General features: G+C 37.0%; 3 protein-coding genes across 9 annotated transcripts; 2 read left to right on the plus strand and 1 right to left on the minus strand.

Moving 5' to 3' along the window:
- Positions 1-226: 226 nt before the first annotated feature.
- On the minus strand, positions 227-4,916 carry LOC137715955 (filament-like plant protein). Of its 4 annotated transcripts, XM_088686460.1 has the most exons (6): positions 4,841-4,916; positions 4,131-4,497; positions 3,355-3,509; positions 2,825-3,005; positions 1,030-2,348; positions 227-715 (listed from the first exon to the last, which is right to left on the minus strand). In XM_088686460.1, the coding sequence occupies exons 3-6, from the start codon at positions 3,463-3,465 to the stop codon at positions 551-553; spliced, it is 1,776 nt and encodes a 591-aa protein (XP_088542586.1). In that variant the 5' UTR covers positions 3,466-3,509; positions 4,131-4,497; positions 4,841-4,916; the 3' UTR covers positions 227-550. The 4 variants fall into 4 exon arrangements, with proteins under 4 accessions (XP_088542586.1, XP_088542588.1, XP_088542585.1 ...); XM_088686462.1 differs by lacking the exon at positions 4,841-4,916 and having other exon boundaries at positions 3,355-3,606; positions 4,131-4,336; XM_088686459.1 differs by lacking the exon at positions 4,841-4,916 and having other exon boundaries at positions 3,322-3,509; positions 4,131-4,265.
- A 1,542-nt stretch (positions 4,917-6,458) lies between these two features.
- Positions 6,459-10,721, plus strand: KPL (kokopelli). The gene is made up of 4 exons (XM_088685486.1): positions 6,459-6,601; positions 7,792-7,914; positions 7,995-8,084; positions 8,258-10,721. The coding sequence occupies exons 2-4, from the start codon at positions 7,813-7,815 to the stop codon at positions 10,463-10,465; spliced, it is 2,400 nt and encodes a 799-aa protein (XP_088541612.1). The 5' UTR covers positions 6,459-6,601; positions 7,792-7,812; the 3' UTR covers positions 10,466-10,721.
- Positions 10,722-12,963: 2,242 nt separating this feature from the next.
- Positions 12,964-21,617, plus strand: LOC137742906 (ENTH/VHS/GAT family protein). 4 transcript variants are annotated; one of them, XM_068482846.2, is made up of 11 exons: positions 12,964-13,304; positions 13,490-13,565; positions 14,415-14,533; positions 15,189-15,267; positions 15,504-15,602; positions 15,691-15,804; positions 16,924-17,081; positions 17,593-17,668; positions 19,838-19,923; positions 20,703-20,864; positions 21,038-21,617. In XM_068482846.2, exons 3-11 carry the CDS (start codon positions 14,433-14,435, stop codon positions 21,372-21,374), a joined length of 1,212 nt encoding a protein of 403 aa, XP_068338947.2. In that variant the 5' UTR covers positions 12,964-13,304; positions 13,490-13,565; positions 14,415-14,432; the 3' UTR covers positions 21,375-21,617. The 4 variants fall into 4 exon arrangements, with proteins under 4 accessions (XP_068338947.2, XP_068338953.2, XP_068338958.2 ...); XM_068482852.2 differs by having other exon boundaries at positions 12,970-13,304; positions 14,420-14,533; XM_068482857.2 differs by having other exon boundaries at positions 12,970-13,304; positions 13,495-13,565.
- Positions 21,618-21,669: the final 52 nt, after the last annotated feature.

Raw genomic sequence — 21,669 nt, forward strand, 5'->3', positions numbered from 1 at the left:
GATGGCGAGAAGCACGTGTGATTCACACATGGACCAACATGCACCTCATGCAAAGTACTTTTCCTGGAGTGAGAAACAATGTATTTGGCCTTTATTCAATTCCTTGAAGTTACTGCCTTGAGAGTAAATTTATTACAAAATGTTCCACAATCTAAAACTTTCCACAAACAACCACTTAGTGCTATGATATAGTGGTATTTTTAGGTTCCATTTTAGCTAAAAGTGATTTCGAATCGAATTAATATCGAATGTATTAAAAAAATCCATAAACAATGTGCCTTACAATGTATTATTGTACTGTACCTTGTTTCAACATTACCACCACGTATGTAAATACAAACTGTAGATTGAGGGGCATTGATTCCACAGTTATTGCTATACAATGAATCTTAAAAGACCTAACTACGATTTTCCTCTTACAATTCTCGTTTGCTGCTTTCAAAATCTAGCAAAAAGCTCACTAAATCCATTAAACCCACCAATATTTGAAGGATTTGGCTAATCATCTGCTGTTTTCAAAATTTATACTAGCCTCAGATTTGGGTGTAAATCATGTTGTTCCACACTGTATCCCCGTGCCGATGAGCTCCGATGGCCTTTCAGAGTCCACCAGGAAGTCCTCCAGTGTTGCAAGTGACTTCAACTGTTGGCCAAGAGATGCAATTGTTTTCTGGCACTCTGCATATTTGTTCGCAGCCAATGCTAGCTCTTTCTCCTGCCACAAACAAGAATACAACGTCAAAAACCAACATATCTGAATGATAATCTCTAATCTCTTTTATTGTTCTTACTTTGATTAGATCGCATACCACCTAAGCCTAATTTTATTCTTAAACTATACCTACACCATATATTGTTTCCCGATGAGTCCATAATGTTTAGCTCTCTTTTCTACTCAATCCTACCATCCATCTACCATTCTCATTTCCACTACATATGTATTCCCCTCACTTTTCCTTCTATTCCAACATGCATAGTTTCATTTACTATAATTTGAAAATTGGGTTTAGCGTGTTCAAGAAAACCGACCTGCTTTATCTTCAATTCACCATTAGTACTGCGCAATCGTTGGAGCTCAACCTCACGCTGGAGCTCAGCTTCATGTTTCATACTTAATAGCTCAGTCTCCAGTTTTTGGCATTTGGCTACATTTTCAGCTGATAAATCTCGCTCCTTAGAAACCTCTTCTTCCAGTGAACTAGCCTTTAAAAGCAAGGAGTGGTATTCCTTTTGAACAGCTCTTAGTTGTGACTCTGCAACTTCTCTCATTGTTTGATAGGACTTTACTTCTTCCTGTGCATCATACATCGAGTCATTTGCATGAGCCAACTGTCTTTTAAGATCTTCCAACTTCGTGTCAGCCTCCATAAGTTGACTCTGTGATGTCTCAAGCTGCTTTTGACACTCAGTCAGAGTCATCTCGAGTTCCACTTTTTCTGCTGCCATCTTCTCTAACTTCCCCTCAAGTTCCACAGTCCTTTGTATCATGGTTTCAGGTTCAGTTCTTAAAGGGTTTTCCCTAACGCTAGGTTGACGACAGTCGTCATTTTCTGTAACTGGAGTTGCGGCAAGCCTTTCCATTTCAAGAAAATCATCCATGAGATTGATTTCTACTGAAGGGACATATTTTCCAAACCTCTTCTTGTTCTTAAACTGGCCAGGTTCTGTTATTTGAGCAGGAGCCCGTGAATCTGAATGGCTTGGATCATGCTCCAAGCCACTCACTTTGTGTTTATCCAGATCAATTGCCACTATCCTCTCCCAACTATCTGACTGGCTATCTGTAAAAGATTCTGCACAAACTGAGGATGCAGAAAAGGATTTGTGATCATTAGCCGGTAATGCTTTGCGAGTCAAGACTTTTAGCTTACGGCACTCAGCTTCAAGCTTAGCCACTTTTTTTATGCTCTCTAAATATTGCTTGCTGGCTGTTTCAGCAGCTTGGGTGCTCAAATCTCTCTCAATAGTCCTGACTTCTAGCTCCTTCACTCGAGAAAGAAGCTTAAGTTGAAGATCAGAGTTCTCTTTTTCAGTAGCATCAAGCTTTGAAAGCAAATCAAAATCAATTGAGGCAGCAGCCCCCGATTTAGCAGTTTGAAGTTGTGCTTCGAGCTCAACAATCTGACTCTCAAGCATGGACTTTGAACTTTCCCACTCACGAGTTCTTTTGGCAACGACATCATTGGTATTCTTGTCTTGCTCTTCTCGTGCCTGTCGAAGCTGCCTCACGCATTCTTTCAGCGCTCCATCGAGATGACCAACTCGGTCTTCAAGAGCTGATTTTTTCTTATTTGCAGCCTCAAGTTGCTGTCTTAAACCAACCGCTTCATTTTCAGCCTTCTCCCAGCCTACCATTATAATGGAATAGAGGAACAACTAATGAGACCCTTTTTAAAACAGGGAAATGCAATATAATGTAAAAGTATCGACGACACCCATTGTAGAAATACTTGAAGAAACATTAAGAACATGACTTTCATGAAATTCTTGTTCTTGGAAAACGAAACTGTTTCAGCACAATCCAGTAATGGCAGATTGCATAAGTATGCGAACAACACGGATATATAGTCATTAAATACCATTCATAATAAAATGTGCCTTAAAATAGGAAGAAAACGCAGTTGAGAAACACTTTAGCTTTCTTTTTATATCGTTTACATGTTTTCTCTAATTTCGGTTATTAATTTTGAGATTCGCATCCTTAGAGTTTCTTTTTTCAGAGTAAAGAATACAGATTATGCACAACAAGATTCAAGAAAGTAGCCTAAATTTCAAACTGCAGTAAAATATAGTGGGAGCAAATGGAAAGCAGAAAAGTTAAAACCTGAGACAGCTTCTTCTGCAACTTTAGCATGCTGCTTTACCAAATCATCTTTGGCACTACAGTTAAGAAGAGCAGCGGATAATTTCTCCGTCAAAGCCTCAACACTCCCATTAACTTGTCGATCATCGGGTGGAGCTTTAGAAGTGACTTCTGGCGATAGAATGCTATGAGTTGGATTTGCCTTTGACATCAAAGTAAGAAACATTGGAGTTTGGTCAATAACATTACTTGAACAGAGAAATAATCATGCACTTAGAGGACAAATATTCAGGTGGAACTCAACAACACAGGACAGCTTTTAACTTTTTGACAATGAATTCACTTGCTTTTTTTTTTCACCTTGTTAGAGAGAGAAAGAGAGATGAAAAAATAGTTTTGTGCAACCGAAAGAAACAATGATTTAAGTAACAAAATGTTAAGCAGAAACATTCACATCTGCAACATACATGCAATTCGACAATCCAATCAGTAATCATACTTCAAAATGCAAACTGAACTGTACGAGAACAATTATTGCGAAAGCCATCAACCTGATCATCAGAAAATCTTTCAGAGTGAGAAGATATGGATCCCGAACTCTCAGTGTCGCCGGGACTCTTGTCTGATGACTTCCTTTGCCACAGCCGACTCCGCCTGTCCATCTGGAATATCAGCAATGCCGCAGCATCTCGATCAGAGCCTTGGCCTACATTATCATCAAAGTTTCATGATAATGTTATGCACCATTAGAAAGCAACAGGCCACCTTGACTCGAGACCCCAGATACACTGTTGTGCTTGAAACTTAAGGTTCAAACAAAGATACGATAATTTAAATCAGAACCCAGTTGAGTAACTTGCTGTATAGCAAATGTTCGATCGTCAGCAGAATTGCTTAGAACTCACTTAAAATATACAGTCCAAATTTTGATCCAACCAACCTCCACCAGTATTCCAGCACCAACTACCAAGTTACCAACCCAAACAAAGAAAGAGAGAGAGAAAGACCTAGGACTTTGTCTCTATTTGTATGTAGATTCAAAGTACCCCTTAATTAAAAAGCAATACAACTGGGATGGAACACACTTGCTTAGCTTGCTTGCTGATGCTGATGAATCCTGACCCTTTACCTACCCAACGGCCAAGGATATCCCAAGAAACTGGAAATAGATATACTACCAACTAAACCCAATCCATTTGTAGTCACTTATCAATTACAATTTGCAAGGAATATACATATAAATATTCAAAAGATATTGTTTTCTACAAGTATAAATAAATTGAAAAAAATGAATTGAATGGCAGTAAATAAGTAGAAGACAACCAACCTGCAGATGCTGCACATCTCAGGACTGAGGAGGAGGAGGAGGAGGAGGAAGCAGGGGCAAAGCTTCTTTCTTTATTTCTTTTAATTTTGATTTAATTTACTTTTAATTTTAATTTTAATTTGGAAGAGAGGTTTTCCTTCTTCCAGGTTGAGGTCCATGGAAAAGGACAAATCTGTTTTATCATCATCAACACCTCTGCCTTTGTCTTCTTTCTTTCTTTCTTCTTCCTTGAGCTTAAATGGTGGCGTGTCACCCTCATTCCCGCCCATCAACCTCTCGCTCTCCCGTCTACTGTATCATTCATCCCCTTACTTTCCAGCAACGCCTCACTTTCCCCTTGTTCTCTCCAACCAGTAAGGTCACGCCACTTAGGCCTGGTTTGGTACAGGCGATTCTGAAAAAAGCTGGTATAAAAAAAAGCTGAGAGCTGTTTTTGTGTTTGGTAAACATTCAGCTTCAGCTTTTTTTTCACAGTTTTGGGTGAAAAAAAGTCAAAAACAAGAAGCTGCAAAACCCAGCTTTGAAAAACTGGTTTTTTTTCACATCTGTTTTACATAAAAGTTTACCAAACACTATAATACTACTTTTTTTTTCAAAAGCACTTTTACAAAAAAGTTTACCAAACACTTTGCTGCTTTATTTCACAGCTGCTTATTCTCACAGCACAGCAGAAACAACTTTTTTTCAAAGCACAGCAATACCAAACCAGCCCTTTATCCCTGGAATTCACCAACACACAAGCTATACCGCTATGTCGTCTTCTGCGTCAATGAAATAAGTACACATAGATAAACACTTACATACGTCTCTATTTTACAAAGGAGGATTCCTACCCTTCTAATCTCTATATCCTTCTATGCTTTCCTATTTAAACGGTCACGGTTAAGCCACGATAACATCTTATATTAATTTTTTTATAAAGATAATAAGAAAAAAAAATAATGTATGAGAGGAGGGGATGGAAGTAGATCGAAATAGGAAGGTAGATAATCCTCATCCTTATTTTATTTGTATGTCACATCACTGTAATAGTGTGTTCATGATATATAAGTCCTTCAATGCAACTAGATCCCTCTCTCGTCATAATGATTTATAAGACATGAGTACACTATTATTCTGACATCACATGCAAATGGAAAAAGAACATGTGTAAGTGTTTGTGTATATTTTCTAATTTTATTGACTAGTGCATCCGTGTTATATAAATTTTTTTAATTAAATGATATACCTCATGAAACTGTCATTTAGTCTCATTTCACCCCCATTAAATTGGTTTTGTCTTATTTTTGTCTCATTTGCTCTCAGTTCATTCTATTGTTGTCCATTTTGTCAAGTAAATGTTAAATTACAGGGTAGTATAGACACTTCATTTGTTACATAAGCAGAGATAAGCCACTTTATTGGTCGTGTGGCACTTATATGAGAAATTTGGTTGATCATCACATACTAGGGCGCATGTGAATTGTAACGAGAAAAATTAGGGATACAACTTATAAGGTCGGTGAAAGAGGAGAAAGAAGTTTAGGCTTGAGAATCTAATTCTTGAGTTCTGTTGATGACTAATATTCTTGGCAACAATGACAATTCGTCGTACACTTGGAGAAAATCATGGGTTTGAATTAGAGTTGTCAAAAACGGAAATTAGATTGTTTTAGTGGGCATATTAAGCGCAAAAAGTTGTGTCAAAATAAAATGTTCATACTACTCTGTAATTTAACATTTACTTGACAAAATGAATAAAAACAAGGTGAACTTAGACTTAATGAGACGAAAATAACACTTTCATATTGCATTTGTTGTACCAGATTATCTCGGACTAAATTAGCTTCAGAGATTAAATTGAATTGGCTTGACATGGATTAAGCCGTACTATAATTGTGAAACATTTTGTGCAGTATCAGACTAGTTAGGACTAGATTTTAATTTTCAATTTTTAGTTATGAAAACTTCTGATTGACCTCATGAACTTCCAAGCTACAATCATACTTATTTCAGAAAACCCACATCACACTTATCCCAGAGAACCCAGATCCTAAAATTAATCTAGTCTAGTCTAGTGCAATCTAGTGAGGGCAAACAAACACCTAGCTAAAATGAGACTAAATAACAATTTGAGATCAATCAATTTATAAGTCTAAAAAATAAAAAGAAAACTAATAAAAATGATTTGAAAACTTTAAGTTTTAACGATAATGAAAAAAATAAAAGGTAAGATAAATAGTATCATAATTAATTTTTTAATATAAAAATATAATTTTTCATTAAAATAAACAGTAAAACCGTTTAAGTTTCCAAGCGGCAGTTTTCCCCCGTTTCTCCAGTTCGTTTGCAAATGGGTTGTAACCTTTCCCTATTGCATCAAGTCGTCAACTACCCTGTCATCGGACCCTTAACGTAATTTCCCTCCCTCTCCCCCTCAACCAGTCTCAAGCAGTGCACGTAAACTAGGCTCAAACCACAACCACATTCAGGTCTCTATCTCTCTCTCTCTAACTGCATTTTCGCATTTTTCGTTATTTGGAATTTATATATTTTGCTTTTCTGATGTTGCCTGTTCAATTTCTAGAATTTCTGTGATCAATATCAAACCCCACAATCTCTCTCTCTCTCATATTATTATCATCATCATCATCATCATCATCATCATCACGTATTCACAACTTGTTTGGTGAAAACGTGATTATTAGAATGTGATTTTAACTCGACTGATACTGAGTTTACGGCAGTTGAGAAAATCCAGTTTTTGCTGAAAATTGGTAAATTATGGTTGAGAATAACCCTATTTTCCCGAAATTCCTATTTTCTAGATTCAAAGATTGGATTGCAAAATTTGCAAATGACTACTTGAGAGGAATCATTTGCAATTTGCTTGGGTGGAATTAAGACCAACTTTTATGGACCGTAAAAATGTTAGATAGGAGTGATTAGAAATGCACTACAGTCTACATGAGCGTTACAAAATTATGTAAGAGAGAATTGGAAATTACTAATCCAATTCAACATAGATTTGGAACTTGGAGTGGTAATTTCCAAATCTCTCTTACATAACTTATGAAATGATCACGTTTTGCATTCCTTTCTCGAGATTTGGAAGTCCCTCGCCTAAACATTGGTAGATGATAAATTCTTTGTCAGTATGCAACACTAACACTGCCACTTGTTGAATAATCAATCAATTTCATGTTTTTTTCTTCTCAAATTCTTTCGTTTAATGGTATAAGCCTTCTTTGTTTAGTAATTAGGAATCGGATAACAAAAATGGAAAAAGGAAGGAATCGGAAAACTTAGAAACAGAGGGAGTAAGGAAGGGAATGGGGTCAACTACCCCTAATTGATATGATTCTTGATTTTGAGGTATTTGATTAAGAATTTCAAAAGGAAACCTATAGTTTTCCGAATTCATATGTGTAAGTAAACGCGGGGGAAAGTTAGGGAGTGAAATGCTTCACATACCTACACTTTAGTAAACGCAGGAACTTAAAAAATAAAACGATTACAATTCTTATTCCTTGTAAGTACTAAGTAAACATTGATGTCAAGTGATCAAAATCAAATTCAATTACCTACTGATGTTAGTTAGTGATATCTGAATTTTCTTCCCTTATTATAACTCAATTCATTGTTTGTAAACTTCATCTTTGTTGGAAATGCATGCTTACAGGTTCAGTTCCAGTGATAAAGCATGAATCCTGTGGAACTCTTGGCTGATCTCTATGCATTGAGACAGTTATATGGACTCCTCCAAAATGGCGAAGGCTGGCCGCAACATATAAATTCAAACAATGTAAGTTAGCACTCTATGCTTTTTTGGTTTATAACATGACTTTCTATGTTCTGTTGGTTCCTGATATCATTTTCGTGAAGGTGGAAAAAGCTTTGGACACGAGAGCGCGACAATTGTTAAAAGATCTTCTAGATGATGCTGCTGAAAGGATTTTCAATACTCATTTGAAGGTACTTTTGAGGCATTGGTGCACTTCTGCAGTATTAGCTCTGCTTTGTGATCTTCTTCGTTGCTTCTCTCTTGTGAATTTATAATTTTCTACGACATAGGATTTATGCGGTATAATTAATTCATCCTGTGACTTTTATTTCTAACTTTGTTTCTAATGGTCTTGGTTTTGCAGATGATAACAACTCAGGCAGCTGTTAGTAGCAAACCTGGCCCCTCTCAACCAGAGCAACCCAAGGCTGTGCCTAAGAAGAATTCTCCTATTTCCCCAACAGTTACAGTGAAATCTTCTCCTAACAGAGTCTTGAATGATGATGGAAAGGATTCTAAAAAGTACATGTTCGCTTCTGAGGAGGATGGGTCACTGAAGAAGCTGAAGCCTGAGAGAGAAATTGCGGAGTCTAAAGTAAGCAACTCATTGGACCTGCCTGAACAGAAAAAGAAAGTGTGTCGAATCTGCTTAGAAAACAATCTGAAGAAACAGTACTCAGCCAAGGATGCAAAATTCTCCAATAACAGAGTCGAGGTACCTGATGAAAACAGTGTTAGTCAAGATAAGCAACATGATTGGCGTAGTCATCTCAATGTTCTCGATGAGCATGCTAAAAGATTACAAGAATCTAATTCAAAGTCCACAGAGAGAGCGAATGACATCAGTGAAACTCTTGGAAATCCAAGCATTGTTAGTTTTGGTGTTTGTTCCCCAATATCTCCAACAAGAATGGCTAGCAAGCAAGAAGTCGGTTTGTACCCGATTGGCCAAAGCGAGGAAAAGTCAGATGAGGGCAGTGGTTACTCTAAAGTAGTTGCAAATGCAATCGAACAAATTGAGTTGCGCATTTGGGCTGTGCAGTTGAGTTCTTTTGGGATGGCGAATTCTTTCAACAACGAGACTAATGAACATTATTCTTTCAAGCGTGACATTTCATTTAGTCCTTCTACTCCTACTCCTACAGCGCAGATAGAAGAACAGGTAGCTCCTACTACTATTAGTACTACTATTACTAGAAGAGATCTGAGTGGTATGGACAAGTCTTTTCCTTTGTTGGGTGGAACTCAGTTGCTAACTCGTCAGGCGAGTCAATTACTGTCTCAAGATCCGACTGGGAGGTATGCTTCTAATTCCAGGGAACATGGTTCCTCTAAGGGCCTGATGGAGAGAATTGGATCGCGGAGGTTCCCTCCGAGTCAACCAGTGAATCAGAATGAGAAGATGGCAGGTCATGTGAATGGTTTAAGGGTCCCTACTCCAAATCAGGCTCCTATGCACGTTAAGACACCTGATCAAACATGGAAAACCACTCCAGTCCAAAATGCAACTACTAGAAAAATAGGGGCTGCAAGATCTAATCGGTTCGTGCCACCTGAGTCCATAGCTTCTTCAGTTGGACTTGGACCTAGTTGTAAGAAGTTGATGAGTCAAACTCGGAAAATTAGTCTAGTGACAAACAAGAGACATCATAAAATGACCGTGAAGCCAATTTTGTTAGATGAACACAAGCCTAGTGGGACACACAAAATGTCTTCTGCAGGCCGACAGAAGAGGAGAATGCCACGAAAGCAAGTGTTGGATATGGAGGAGGAGACTAGCTCAGGTTGTACTGATTCCGAAACTTGGTCGACGTGGACAAGTGAGACAAATTCTGAAGCTGAAAGCAGCGCTGGTAGTAATGAATACTCAAAAGAGGATTCCTGGAGTCGAGGCCTATCTAGTAGACGTACTCGTGATATTCATATGAGAATGAGAGGTGATCTCTCTTCCTCAACAAGGTCGATAAATACGGCGGCAGAAGTAAGTGCTTGTAGTAGTTCACGGAATAGTCGCTGTAGCTCATCAATGGAGGAGGAGGAGGATAATCTCTATAGCCGTAAAAGATATCCGGAGAAGTCCGTTGGACGATTTAGGAGGCTCAAGAACAGGTTGGGACTCATATTTCACCACCATCACCATCACCATCACCACTATGACGGAAATGGTAATAGTGGTGATGATCGCGGCCGTTCTGGGTGGAAACACCTACGGAGGAAGATGTTTGACAGCCACAAAAACCCGCATGGCATCCGAGAAAGCAGAGGGAGCAAAAAATCATTGGTGAAAGTGAAAAACATGTTGCATAATAAGCAGGGGGAGGTTGGGCATTTTCATGCGCTGTTGGAAGGGCTGTTGAGGCACATAAGGCATTCGAAGAAATCCAGTAACTACTTGTCAAAGGGAGGAGGAGTAGGAGGAAGAAGAAGTTGCACTATTAGGAAGAAGAAGAAGTTGCATTGGTGGCAAATGTTTCGACGCAGGCGAGTCAAGATGCAGCCTAATAAGGCTAAAAGAGGGCGTGTCAAACTCGGATTCACTGCTAAAAGACGGCCAAAGCTTAAAATCAAGTAATTATAAGTTTGCTACATTCATCCATTGAGATAAATGAAAATATGCACAAGATTTAACAGCTAATTTGTATAGTTGTGTACCTTCATTAATCACATATGTTAGTTTATAACTCGTAATTATATATAATCATTGCTTTGTATGACTTTATTGGGCCTTCTGACAAGAGTCGTTAGATATGTACATTTATTGTCCGTTGTCAAATCCCATAATGGAGGGGATACAATACGAGAACTTTTCAAGAAGCCACCCTATCCTAGTACTACTCTCGTTCAAGCTCGTTTAATTTCAGAGTTTCTGTTAGAATCCGGTTCCAATGCATGTGAGTCGGTACGATTGCATTCGACAATTCATGCCTGGTAATTGTTAAAACCATTGCTTTGGCCATGGTCCATGAACTTTATGGCCTTCCTCTCTACGAGAGCAGCTAGATATTATTATTATTAAATTAATCGGCCATCGTCATATCCCAAGAGCCCCGAGTCCTCGAAACGAGAAAACAAATTGAGTGGTGATATGCCATTTCAATGCCTTATTTCTCTTCCCATTTTATATTTACACTCACCATAAAAAGTGACAAAAATTATTACAAATTAAAAAAAAAAAACAATTATCACTAAATGAAAATACCCATAAACTCTGAATATCACCAACAGCAGCCTACTCCCCAGAAAATTTGCAAAACCGTCACTTCCGACTCCCCAAATCCCCAACACCAAGCGCCCCTCCTCTATTGCCAACCATCGCAGCACTACCACGTCTCGAAAACCGCTACAGTAACCAATTTTTATCGTTTCCAATTTGAATTCAGACCACACAAGAGAGAGTGTGATTAAATTGACACACCCCAACTCAGAATGTCTATTAGGATTCCGAATCGAGCTGTGTTGGCCGACACCTGGAAGGTGACGAAACCATAAAATATATTGATGTGGATGATGTGAATACATTTAAACCTAAAAGTGCCTAAGTATAAGAGTGCGTTGTGAGCGGGAATAAACTCAATTCACACGTGATGACAAAGCATAAGTACAGTACAGTAAAATAGAGTGAGAATTATACTATTGATGATAATCGCCTACACCAAGATTTGCCAATAATTCTCATCGGTACGAAAACTCTGATACTAACACATGAAGGGGCGAAAAATAATGATGAGTGAGCCTAAAAATAAAATTTTAATAAAAACCTTCAACATGTGCTTTATTGTGAGCCTCGAGGCTTTGCTTTGTCAAATCCGAAATCACCCTCTTCCTAATAAGTTTAATTTCTGAACTTCCTTCCCCAGGAAAGCTTGTGGGGTTCATGATATTTTTTTTCTTTTTCTTATTTATGATATTTTAGGTTTTTTTTTTTATATCAGTACAAAAAGAATCAATATAACTAATAATTATGTGGTAGGACATGGTCGGTTGGTCTTTAGGTCTTTAAAGATCATTTTATACTAGGACAAATTTGTCAATAAGAGTATCAATTAATCGTGGGTATGGAAATAAGACACTGGGGTGAGCTTAATAGCACTCAACAAATGAGCCGCTAAAAATAGGCAACAAATTAAGAAAAGTAAAAAATAAATAAATAAAGGGGATGCAACACTAAGATTCTCAAGAGGTTACCTATCCTAATACTACTCCCATCTGAACTTGCTTAAGTTCATAATATGCATGTGAGTTGGTATGATGACATCTGTTAATTTATGCCTCGTAATTGTATACAACCATAGCTTTGGGCATACTCCACAAACCTTATGGCCTTCCTCCCTACAGGAATCGCCAAAACGAGAAAACAAATGAGCCGTAAAAAATGGGAGCATTTTTGCTCACCACCATTTAGTGTGGTGTATGCTCACCACCTTATTTATTAATGTTAGATGAGTTTGAATTTCGAGATTCGTGTGGTGGATAAACACAAATCTTAAAATTCAAACTCATTTAAGAAAGATAAATAGATTAATGAGTATACACCATATTAAATAATGTGAGTAGTAAAAATGCACTAAAAATAGGCAAAAACAAAAAAAACAAAAAAAACATAGAAAAAAAAATACAACACGAAAACTTTTCAGGAGGTGAACCATCTTGACATCACTCTAGTCTCTCGCCCAAACTCCGCTAAAAATAATTTTCTTCTAGTTGTGAGAAAACCCACACCCAAGTTTTTACTTTTTCGAGGAAATATAGAGCCCGATGGGCCCTGGCGGTGCCAATGCTTCGACAACTCCATATATTATATTATATCAATCATTTATCATTAGAGGTGGATTGTATGCTTTCTCATTTTCATACTTTTTTCATATTTTTTTTATTTGTGTGGTTACAATTAAGTCATGTTAATATTTTATATTTTTATTATTTTTTGTTTTATTATTTTTATAAAATATTAATATAAAATATTGATATAACTTAACTGTGATCACATATCATAAGAAGACATAAAAAAAAAATAATAATAAGAGGAGAGACAATCAACCTTTTTTTATCATTTCCATCTTTTTAAGCTTAGGAAGTAAAGTAAGAAGGAAAGACTGGACAAGATTCGTCATCCCACCTCAAGCCCCTCTGGCTATCTAAACTTTTCCTACTTCTTTTAACATTTTCTATCACCTTTTATTTATTTATTTAAATTAAACTTATTTAAGTAAGCTTTGTAATATTATTAAATACATAATTTGTTGTTAATAACAGGAATCAATCATACTATATATGCTCTACTACCAAATCAGTGTAAACTCTGTTCGATTTGATCTGTGTGGGTTTTGGGTACATGGAGAAATGCTTAAGCTCTTGAGGATTTACCAGCTCATCTGCATCTTCTTCCTCTTTCTCTCCCTGTTTCTTTACTGGTAATATATACATACATACATATATATATATATATATATCGTCCTTTTTTTCTTCTTCTTTCGTCTCGGGAGTGAAATCCAAGGGTTTTCCTTCTCCCCCCTTCATTTTCTTCAATTATATTTATTGAATTTAATTGTTTTACTATTGTTCTTAAGAAAAATATGTGAAAAATGTTTCCTTGCAGAGTAGAGTGCCATTAGCATATGAAGTGCCATCAGTTTTCAGGTTGCTGCTGCTGACATTCCAATTCTCCGTCTCAGGTTAATTCTTTTTGATATTTTATTTACTTTTTTATTTCTTATTCAGTATATAAAAATGTATGTGCATATGAATGGGTCGTAGTATTGAAGAAAATTCTTCTAGTTGGTAGGTTGGAGTAATAGTCAATTGAATGGCTGTAGGATCGACTACTTATGACTTTTTCTGTGACCGAAATGCAGTAATTTAGAGTTTGAAGTTACTTTCTTAGGGTCTGGTGGCTGTTCTTTGGTTATGTTTGACTGTTTTGGGGGATAGTATTAGAGCCTTTGTGGGATAAGGTTCCGATCTTTGGCATTCTTATGAAATTCGGCTTCTTCATTGTTTTGGGAAGCACTAAATTTGTTTTTGTTTTTTTTTTTTTTTTTTTTTTTGCAAATTTGGCGGCTTTTGTTTCAGAGGATCTGTTGTTGTAACAAAATTTACTTTCTGAATCATGGAACTTAGTTTGGGTTTCTAGGGGCATCTCGTCCTCTGACATTTCAGACCTACAGTTTTTTACTCTTGAAATTGGATTTTTATAGGAAAGTTCTTTGCATTCTTAGTCCGGGGTTTTATGTGAAGATTGTATGACAATTAGCCTTGTGGCCTAATGAGACAATAATGGATGGTCGTAATGGTCAAAACAGATGGATTTGGTTGGGGGAGGGGGGGCGGGGGGTGAATATTATGGGAGGATAGTTGTGTCCATGTTTATCAATGATATATGACAAATAGACACTTTGTGAAATCACAAGAGGCGTGCAAGTAGGAACAACATAGGATGCATAGGCACTTTTTCCTTGAACTTATACCTCAATGATTGAATTTATCTTTAGTTCCTATTCTTACTTTCTCTTCACTTTTTAAAGTCCAGAACGAACCAAAAGATGGCTGCTGAGCTTGTCAATTCTGCTACAAGCGAAAAACTGGCTGAAATGGACTGGACGAAGAATATTGAAATATGTGAATTAGTTGCGCATGATCATAGGTATAATTTCTAAAAGCTTCCAAATCTCTCTCTCTCTCTCTCTCTCAGAAGAAAGGGTAACACATTATGAATGCATGTGTGCTTGTTATTTTGATTTGTAGTCCTAAGATTTTTCTGAGTTCATTAATTACGACCTTTAATTTTCTTGGGAAGGGGGACAATGTATTAGAAGGTATTTCTGGTTCAGTATAGTGTGAACCGGCTTAATGCCATTTCACCTATCCATACTTTATAGGCGACATGTTTTATATGATGTTGATGTTGCACATAATTTGTTTGTATCTAGGTTACATCATTGTTATTGGGACCTTAGGATATTTAAGTTTGACAAAAAAGGATTGAATTTTTTTTCATAAGCATTTGTAGCTAATCCCTTAAGAACTATACACATTTGTATCTAGGTTTCATCGTTGTATTGGGACTATACGACTTTGTCGAAGAAACCTATGACCTTGAGTTGGAAGGTCTGAATCAACTAATATGTATTATATGTTGATTTGAGTATTGTATCTGGAAAGTTCGTCTCAGATGTTCCCTTTCTAGCCACGTACAAGTTTAATAAATTGCTTTCTCATTACCTACACCTAACAGCTTGGAAATTGAAATTTAAGCTGAAATTACTTTATAAGTACTTATGAATTTTGGGTTGGCGCAGGCAAGCTAGAGATGTCATTAAAGCAATCAAAAAACGACTGGGGAGTAAACATGCAAATTCTCAACTTTATGCAGTTATGGTGAGTAATTGCCTGATTTTGTGATGATATTTGGTTTATGTTACCCATCATGTTGGTTGTTTTTCTTGTACCTTCCTACCCTTCTCTTTTTCCTTGAATTGTGCACATCAAGGGACATTCAAACCTGAGTTTTTATTTTTTATTTATTTATTTATTTTTAAATACTTAAATACTTAAATTTTTCTAATGTTATGTAGTTAGATGTAATATCATCCATTTATGCTTTTATTTTGTAGTTGCTGGAGATGTTGATGAACAACATAGGAGAACATGTTCATAAACAGGTGGTTGATGTTGGGCTTCTCCCTATTCTAGTAAAGATAGTCAAGAAAAAGGTGTAAAATTGTTCTCATTTACTCTATAGCTAACAATTGGCTGATTTCATAATTAATTTATCCAGTTCGCGTGTTTATGTGGTTGCAGTCAGACTTGCCAGTGCGAGAGCGCATCTTTCTACTTCTAGATGCCACACAGACATCCCTTGGTGCTGCTTCTGGGAAGTTCCCACAGTATTATACTGCTTATTATGACTTGGTGGTACGTACAAACAAGTAATATACATACTCAGACTCTCATTTTATGACTGAGAACAAACCAACCTAGAATTATTCCACATGTAGGTTGGTTTAGATTCTTGGCATGTTGTAGCTGGAGAATAGAGTAGATTTTACCAAGTATGTCATGTGAACTTCGAGGTCTATGGATAATAGAGCTCTTTGTTATTTGTTCTTCACAATCAATTGTAAATTGTAATACAAGCATTTGGATGTATTAGTTTCAAATATTTGAAGATTTTGCCATTTTATTATGGGTAGAAATCAAAGTTATGCCATATAATTGTAAGTAATCTTGTTGATGAAGAGACCAATTTTGTGTGTAGCAATTAGGCCATTTTAAGAAAGTAAGGGTTGATGGAATGATCCAGATGAATAAGTTGGATGATTCGGGGGGAAATGGTGCGGAGTGATAGGCTTTTGAGGTGGTAAACTAGTGGTGGTATGATGTTGACGTAAAGTTTCCAGTTGACAACTAATAATACTTTTTCTAAGTTTGAATGCAATCATAAGTTTGCAGAAGATTTTCTTCCTCATGAAAAGTCCAGTTTTGAGTTTAATTTTAACATACAATTGTGTTCTGGAGAGCCCTCATATTTTCAAATCTGTTTTCCTTGCACCAAGCACATGCCAATGTCCAAATAACATCTCTTTTGCTTATGTAATTGATCATATACTGGAAAGATCTCCGGGGACTGCGGATAGCTCACCCGAGGGCCCATTTTGGGTTCAAATATGAATGCTGTCATTTAAATTGTTTAGCTAAATACGCGACCACACACACTGTTTCAATAATTTTCAAAATTACAAGTTGTGAGGCATGCTGCACATGATAGGAAAATGTCTATTTTGGCCTCCTATAGGGTGAAAATTGTTCTGAAACTAGATTAGTGTATTGGTAGGCGTCATGGTTGTAATCTTTCATATAATTGAAACATCTGCTTCTTGGTCGACTTCTAAAGAACATATTTTGCAGTTTTTTTAGTACGGTGTGGTTTATTGGTAAAAGATATTTAGGAAATGACTATATCTTGTGTCTTAAATTTCTGAGTACTTTCACATTAGATGATATCCTAAGTTCTACAGAATTAAATATTTTCAGAGTGCTGGACTAGAGTTCCATCAAAGGCCTCGTCAGGTCACTACGAATTGCCCAACGCCACAATCAGCTAAGAAAAGTTCACCTAATGGTGAATTAGCATCATCTATACATGAAGGGGTTGCTCCTCAAGCAGAGCCACATATTGTTCCTGAATCTAGGTACCATCCACATTTATTTTGAATACACTTGGGCATTCAAATGGTTTGGACTGCACTAGTCAACAGTTTAGAAAAAACCAACATTACTATAGTCTGTCATTCTTGGTTATCCATCTCTTATTATTAAAACTAATGTACATAAATATGTCTTTCCAATCTGGTGACTGAAATTAACCGATGCAAATTGCGAACGTTGGTGCTCTCATGTGAAGCCATTCATTGTTGACCTATTTAGTAGGCCTGTATATTTTCTCGTAATTAATAGTTAGCCCTTCACATTTTTCTTATCGTAATGCAAATGAGAATGTATTCCATTACTCAAAAGTTCTAAAAACCTTACAGCGAGTTGTTCCTTGTGTATCCATTTTTGTTTCTTCTGAATTTATTTGTACCGATGGCTCGATAAATTTTGTGAATGAGGGGCTAAGCATGTTATGATGGGTTTTTTTTTTGCTTAGTGTGTGTAGTTTGATAGCATGTGTTTTGATTTTTCTGTACTTATTTCATGCAGTATTATTCAGAAGGCTAGTAATGCATTAGATGTTTTGAAGGAAGTTCTTGATGCTGTTGATAGTCAGCATCCTGAGGTATGATTGTGGAGTGTAGACTACCGTTTTCTTTTTAACTTCTGGAAAAGATGAGTTGCACACTTGCACAGTGTCTTTCATTGCCATATGACACAAAAGCTGTTACATGTTCATATCTTTCCTTGCCTTTTAAGTAGTCCAGTTTACAATGGTTTAAATTTTTTATCACTTAGCTGGTTTGTTTCTTCTTGATGGTTGACTTGGAAAATATGACATATATAATTACTTGAAGAGTCAAAGTTAGTGCTTGATGATGGGAAGTTTGTGTTAGGAGGTGGTTATCTTATCATAACTGATATTTAGCTTAAAAGTGAATTTCAACCCCAACCTCACATATGGAAATGAACAGGAACCTTGTGCATGCCAAAAGTTGTCTAATGGAATTAATTTATTGCTTTAGTGTGGAACTCTTCCTTGTTAATTTCTAATGTGGGTGGACAACGTAAGCTGCATTGCCTATTCCTTTTCCGTCTCTTACGAAAATCTGTCCCTTTTTTCAAGGATTATTATACTTTTTCCTTGGTTCTGTACTTTGGGGGTACAGTCCAATTAGAGTCCTCGTACTTTTACAGTGTGCCTACTAGGCATGCGTATGGATATATATAGTTCAGGAGAAAGATGTAGATTACTAAAACCACTGTTAGAAAACAACAGTACATGACATTTTACGTTTACATGCAAACAACAGGCATGCATTATATGCAGAAAGTAATAAGCCTTGGGTTAGTTGACTTCCTAAACCTTTAAAATGAAGGAGGCTATACAGCTAAAGGAGTATTGGCGTTGGGAGGTACTTAAAAAGTAGGTGAAAGATGGAAGATGTGAAAGTTGATGAGAGGGATGTGTGACCAGAACAAAGTGAAAGGGGATAAGTTATAGCCTATTAAGTTTAAAAGGAAATGGCACGACTTAAAAAGTATTATCAGGTAGTTGAATCATTGTTGGTTTGGTTTTACAGGTCCCCAGAGTGACCGGTTATCATTAAATGGAGCCGGTTTGTTTGGATTGTGACCCTAGTGCGAAAATTAAGAGAGAACGGAAGAAAACCAACCCGGGTTGTGTTGTTCGGTTTAGCTGATTTGTCAGTAAGGTAGCCCACCCCTACAAACAACTCCCTTCAGCATGGTTTGACCAGTTGAGAACAATAATGGTTACTCATGACAAGACTAGAAGCGGGAGTGAGCATTCAACATTCTTTAAATAGAGAGAGACAGATCATGATATTGCAATTTTGATTGTCTGCGTCGATGACATTGTTATCACTGGGAGTAAGAGTTGGGGCATTCAAGTCTAGTCCTTGATTTTGGGTCAAATTTTCTTACTATAGCATTAAGCTAGCTTTGTTGTTTCTAGGTTGAAGACTTGAAGTTTAAAGATTAATTTAAGGTATTACTTGTCTCAGAGGAAGTCTGTTCTTGACATTTTAATGCGTGCTATCTTGGCTGGAAACTTGTGGTCAGAGATGTGGAGACTATTCAGAAATTAATGTCCGAGTTTGGTGGCTCAGTTGATAATTCTGACATGAATAAAGGCTCATAATGGAGCTAATTTACATGACTATTACTTACCCAGATATTCTCTATGCAGTCATTATGTGAGTCAATCTTGACCAACCACGGTTTGTCACATGAACGCAGTTGTACACATTCTGTAGTATGCGATAGCTATATCAACTAATGTAACGTAGCTGTTCTGCTATATTAAATGGTGACATCATGATCGTCATGTTCTTTTCTGATGTTATGGCGAATTCTTGCAGGGGCCTTGCTTACATTCATGTGAGCCATACAACAAAATATATTGATTTTCTTAGGAAAATGTAAAACAGATGTCACCTCATAACTCTCAAAGGGAATTCATTCATGAAAACTCAATTGTGCAAAATAAGCCATCGAATGAGGATGTGTGGATTCATCTTTGCCATAACCTGGTTGTTCTTAAGCCACATTTAGTCATTTTTCCATTGCATTGTGTCCTCATCTTTCACGTTGGACATGGGGTTACCCCCAGGGGCATGTACCTTGTATTAAAATGAATCAAATGATGATTATCAGATTATGACATAATTACATTGCATGTCTGGTTGGTTGACAAGTTGATGTTTAAAGGTGTCCTTAAATGTTTAAATTATCTTCTGTAATGTTGACTCTTAGATATATGTTTCTCTAGGGGGCAAAAGATGAATTCACACTTGATCTTGTGGAACAATGTTCTTTCCAAAAGCAAAAAATTATGCATCTTGTGATGACTTCTCGGTAAGGCTTCTATTATTCTGTAAAGTATAACAATTTTCCTTTTTTATTGGTTGCATAGCACTGTACTCATACTAAATTTTGTTGATATGGTAATTAAATCTCATTAGGTACATGATAAGTTTAACTCTAGACGGGGCGAGTTTGTTCCCCCAGATACTGAGTTGCTTCAGTTACCTCCTTAGCAATACGTAATTGGATTTTGTTTAAGGATACAGGGATAGCATTACTTTTTAAATGTCACGAGAAGTTTCGCCTGCTTGGGGTGGTGTTTTGATGTTTAATCTAAAGCTGAAGAAATATGTAAAGGCGAATGAAGTTTTTCCAATTAGGTGATCGTAATTGGACTCCATAAATTTCTTGTTGAAATCCATAGTTGCACATTCAAGTGCAGATATATAAAACCTAGATGGCTCAAGAGCCTTGGACGTTGTTAAACTGTATTACTAATTATGCTCATTGACATTTTGGTTTTAGCTCCAAGGGAAGAATCCTATTTTCTATGGTGGTATAGTTGATATTGCAAGACTGGAAAAACTGTGGGATTGAGAACACTTTCCGAATTGTTTTGTTTTCAACTTCGAAGGATGGGATATTGGAATGTGGTCTTAAATATTTGTATGGCTCTAATGGGATTTGTAGTTAGTCCTTTAAAATATGATAGTTTGGTTTAGGGGACAAGTATATGTACAGATGCTGCCCATTCTTGAAAACAAACATGCCTGCATGTATAACCTGTAGTACTTGTAGCTCCAACTGAACCTTGTCTTTAATTTTCCTAGGGATGAGAAGGCAGTTTTTCGGGCTATTGAGTTAAATGAGCAGCTCCAGAAGGTTCTTGCAAGACATGAATTCCTACTTTCTTGTAAGCCTACACCAACTGTTAACCATCTTAACCAAGAGGAGGCTGAGGAGGAAGAGGAGGCTGAGCAGCTTGTCCGAAGGTATGTTCAACTACATGGGCCTAAGGTTTTCCTTGTATAAACATTTTTATTCTTTATGATCACTGCAAACTATGGTTTGAAAAAATATCATACAACTTCGGTATGGGGATGTCTACAAACATGTATGATTTGATGATCTGAAATCAGTTGTCTTTTACTGAAAAACTTTACAGGCTACGGAAAGGAAAAGCTTGTGTAAGGCCTGAGGATGAAGAGCAATCAGCCGAGCGCCCCCACTTGGGCTTGCTTGGATCAACCCAGCCAGCAGAACGGCTGAACCGTCCACTTATACGACCACTTTCGTTAGAGCCATTGCATGAATCAAATGGGCATCTTCCGCCTGCAAATGGGCATCTTCCACCCCCACCTGCAAAACACATTGAGAGGGAAAAATATTTCCAGGGGACCAAGACCGATGGTTCTGGTTTGGCTGGCCATGTGAGGGGTCTCTCATTACATAGACGCAATGCCAGTAGCTCTCGCAGTGGAAGCATGGATTTCAGCGAATGACTGTTGTACTCGAGGGGCCTCTCGTGTATGACCAGGTTTTTATTTTCTCGAGTTTTTTTCTTTATATATTGGTAGTTGATATGGCGATGGTTTCTGATCTGTTAGTGTTGTGGAAAGCTGGAGAACATAGCTGCCATATTTTATCTCATGTTGTCATATGTGATCGTATCTTATGACCTCAGGTTTGTCTTATGAATATACATATATATATATCTATATATGTTATATCTCAACATTTATTAACAGCTTATGTGCCCGCAACTGCCTGCGTCGAACTTATTTTGTTAGACGTACC

This window comes from Pyrus communis, chromosome 15 (assembly GCF_041283825.1).
Source record: "Pyrus communis isolate YQ-2024b chromosome 15, ASM4128382v1, whole genome shotgun sequence".
Taxonomy (NCBI): Eukaryota; Viridiplantae; Streptophyta; class Magnoliopsida; order Rosales; family Rosaceae; genus Pyrus; species Pyrus communis.

Coding starts and splice junctions, on each gene's coding strand:
- LOC137715955 (XM_088686459.1), bottom strand. CDS start 3,465: ATGGACAGGCGGAGTCGGCTGTGGCAAAGGAAGTCATCAGACAAGAGT. Junction 2,349..2,824: donor TGCAGAAGAAGCTGTCTCAG/GTTTTAACTTTT, acceptor TTATAATGGTAG/GCTGGGAGAAGGCTGAAAAT. Junction 716..1,029: donor GTGAATTGAAGATAAAGCAG/GTCGGTTTTCTT, acceptor TGTTTGTGGCAG/GAGAAAGAGCTAGCATTGGC.
- LOC137742906 (XM_068482846.2), top strand. CDS start 14,433: ATGGCTGCTGAGCTTGTCAATTCTGCTACAAGCGAAAAACTGGCTGAA. Junction 15,805..16,923: donor CTGCTTATTATGACTTGGTG/GTACGTACAAAC, acceptor AAATATTTTCAG/AGTGCTGGACTAGAGTTCCA. Junction 17,669..19,837: donor TTGATAGTCAGCATCCTGAG/GTATGATTGTGG, acceptor ATGTTTCTCTAG/GGGGCAAAAGATGAATTCAC.
- KPL (XM_088685486.1), top strand. CDS start 7,813: ATGAATCCTGTGGAACTCTTGGCTGATCTCTATGCATTGAGACAGTTA. Junction 7,915..7,994: donor AACATATAAATTCAAACAAT/GTAAGTTAGCAC, acceptor ATTTTCGTGAAG/GTGGAAAAAGCTTTGGACAC. Junction 8,085..8,257: donor TTTTCAATACTCATTTGAAG/GTACTTTTGAGG, acceptor TTGGTTTTGCAG/ATGATAACAACTCAGGCAGC.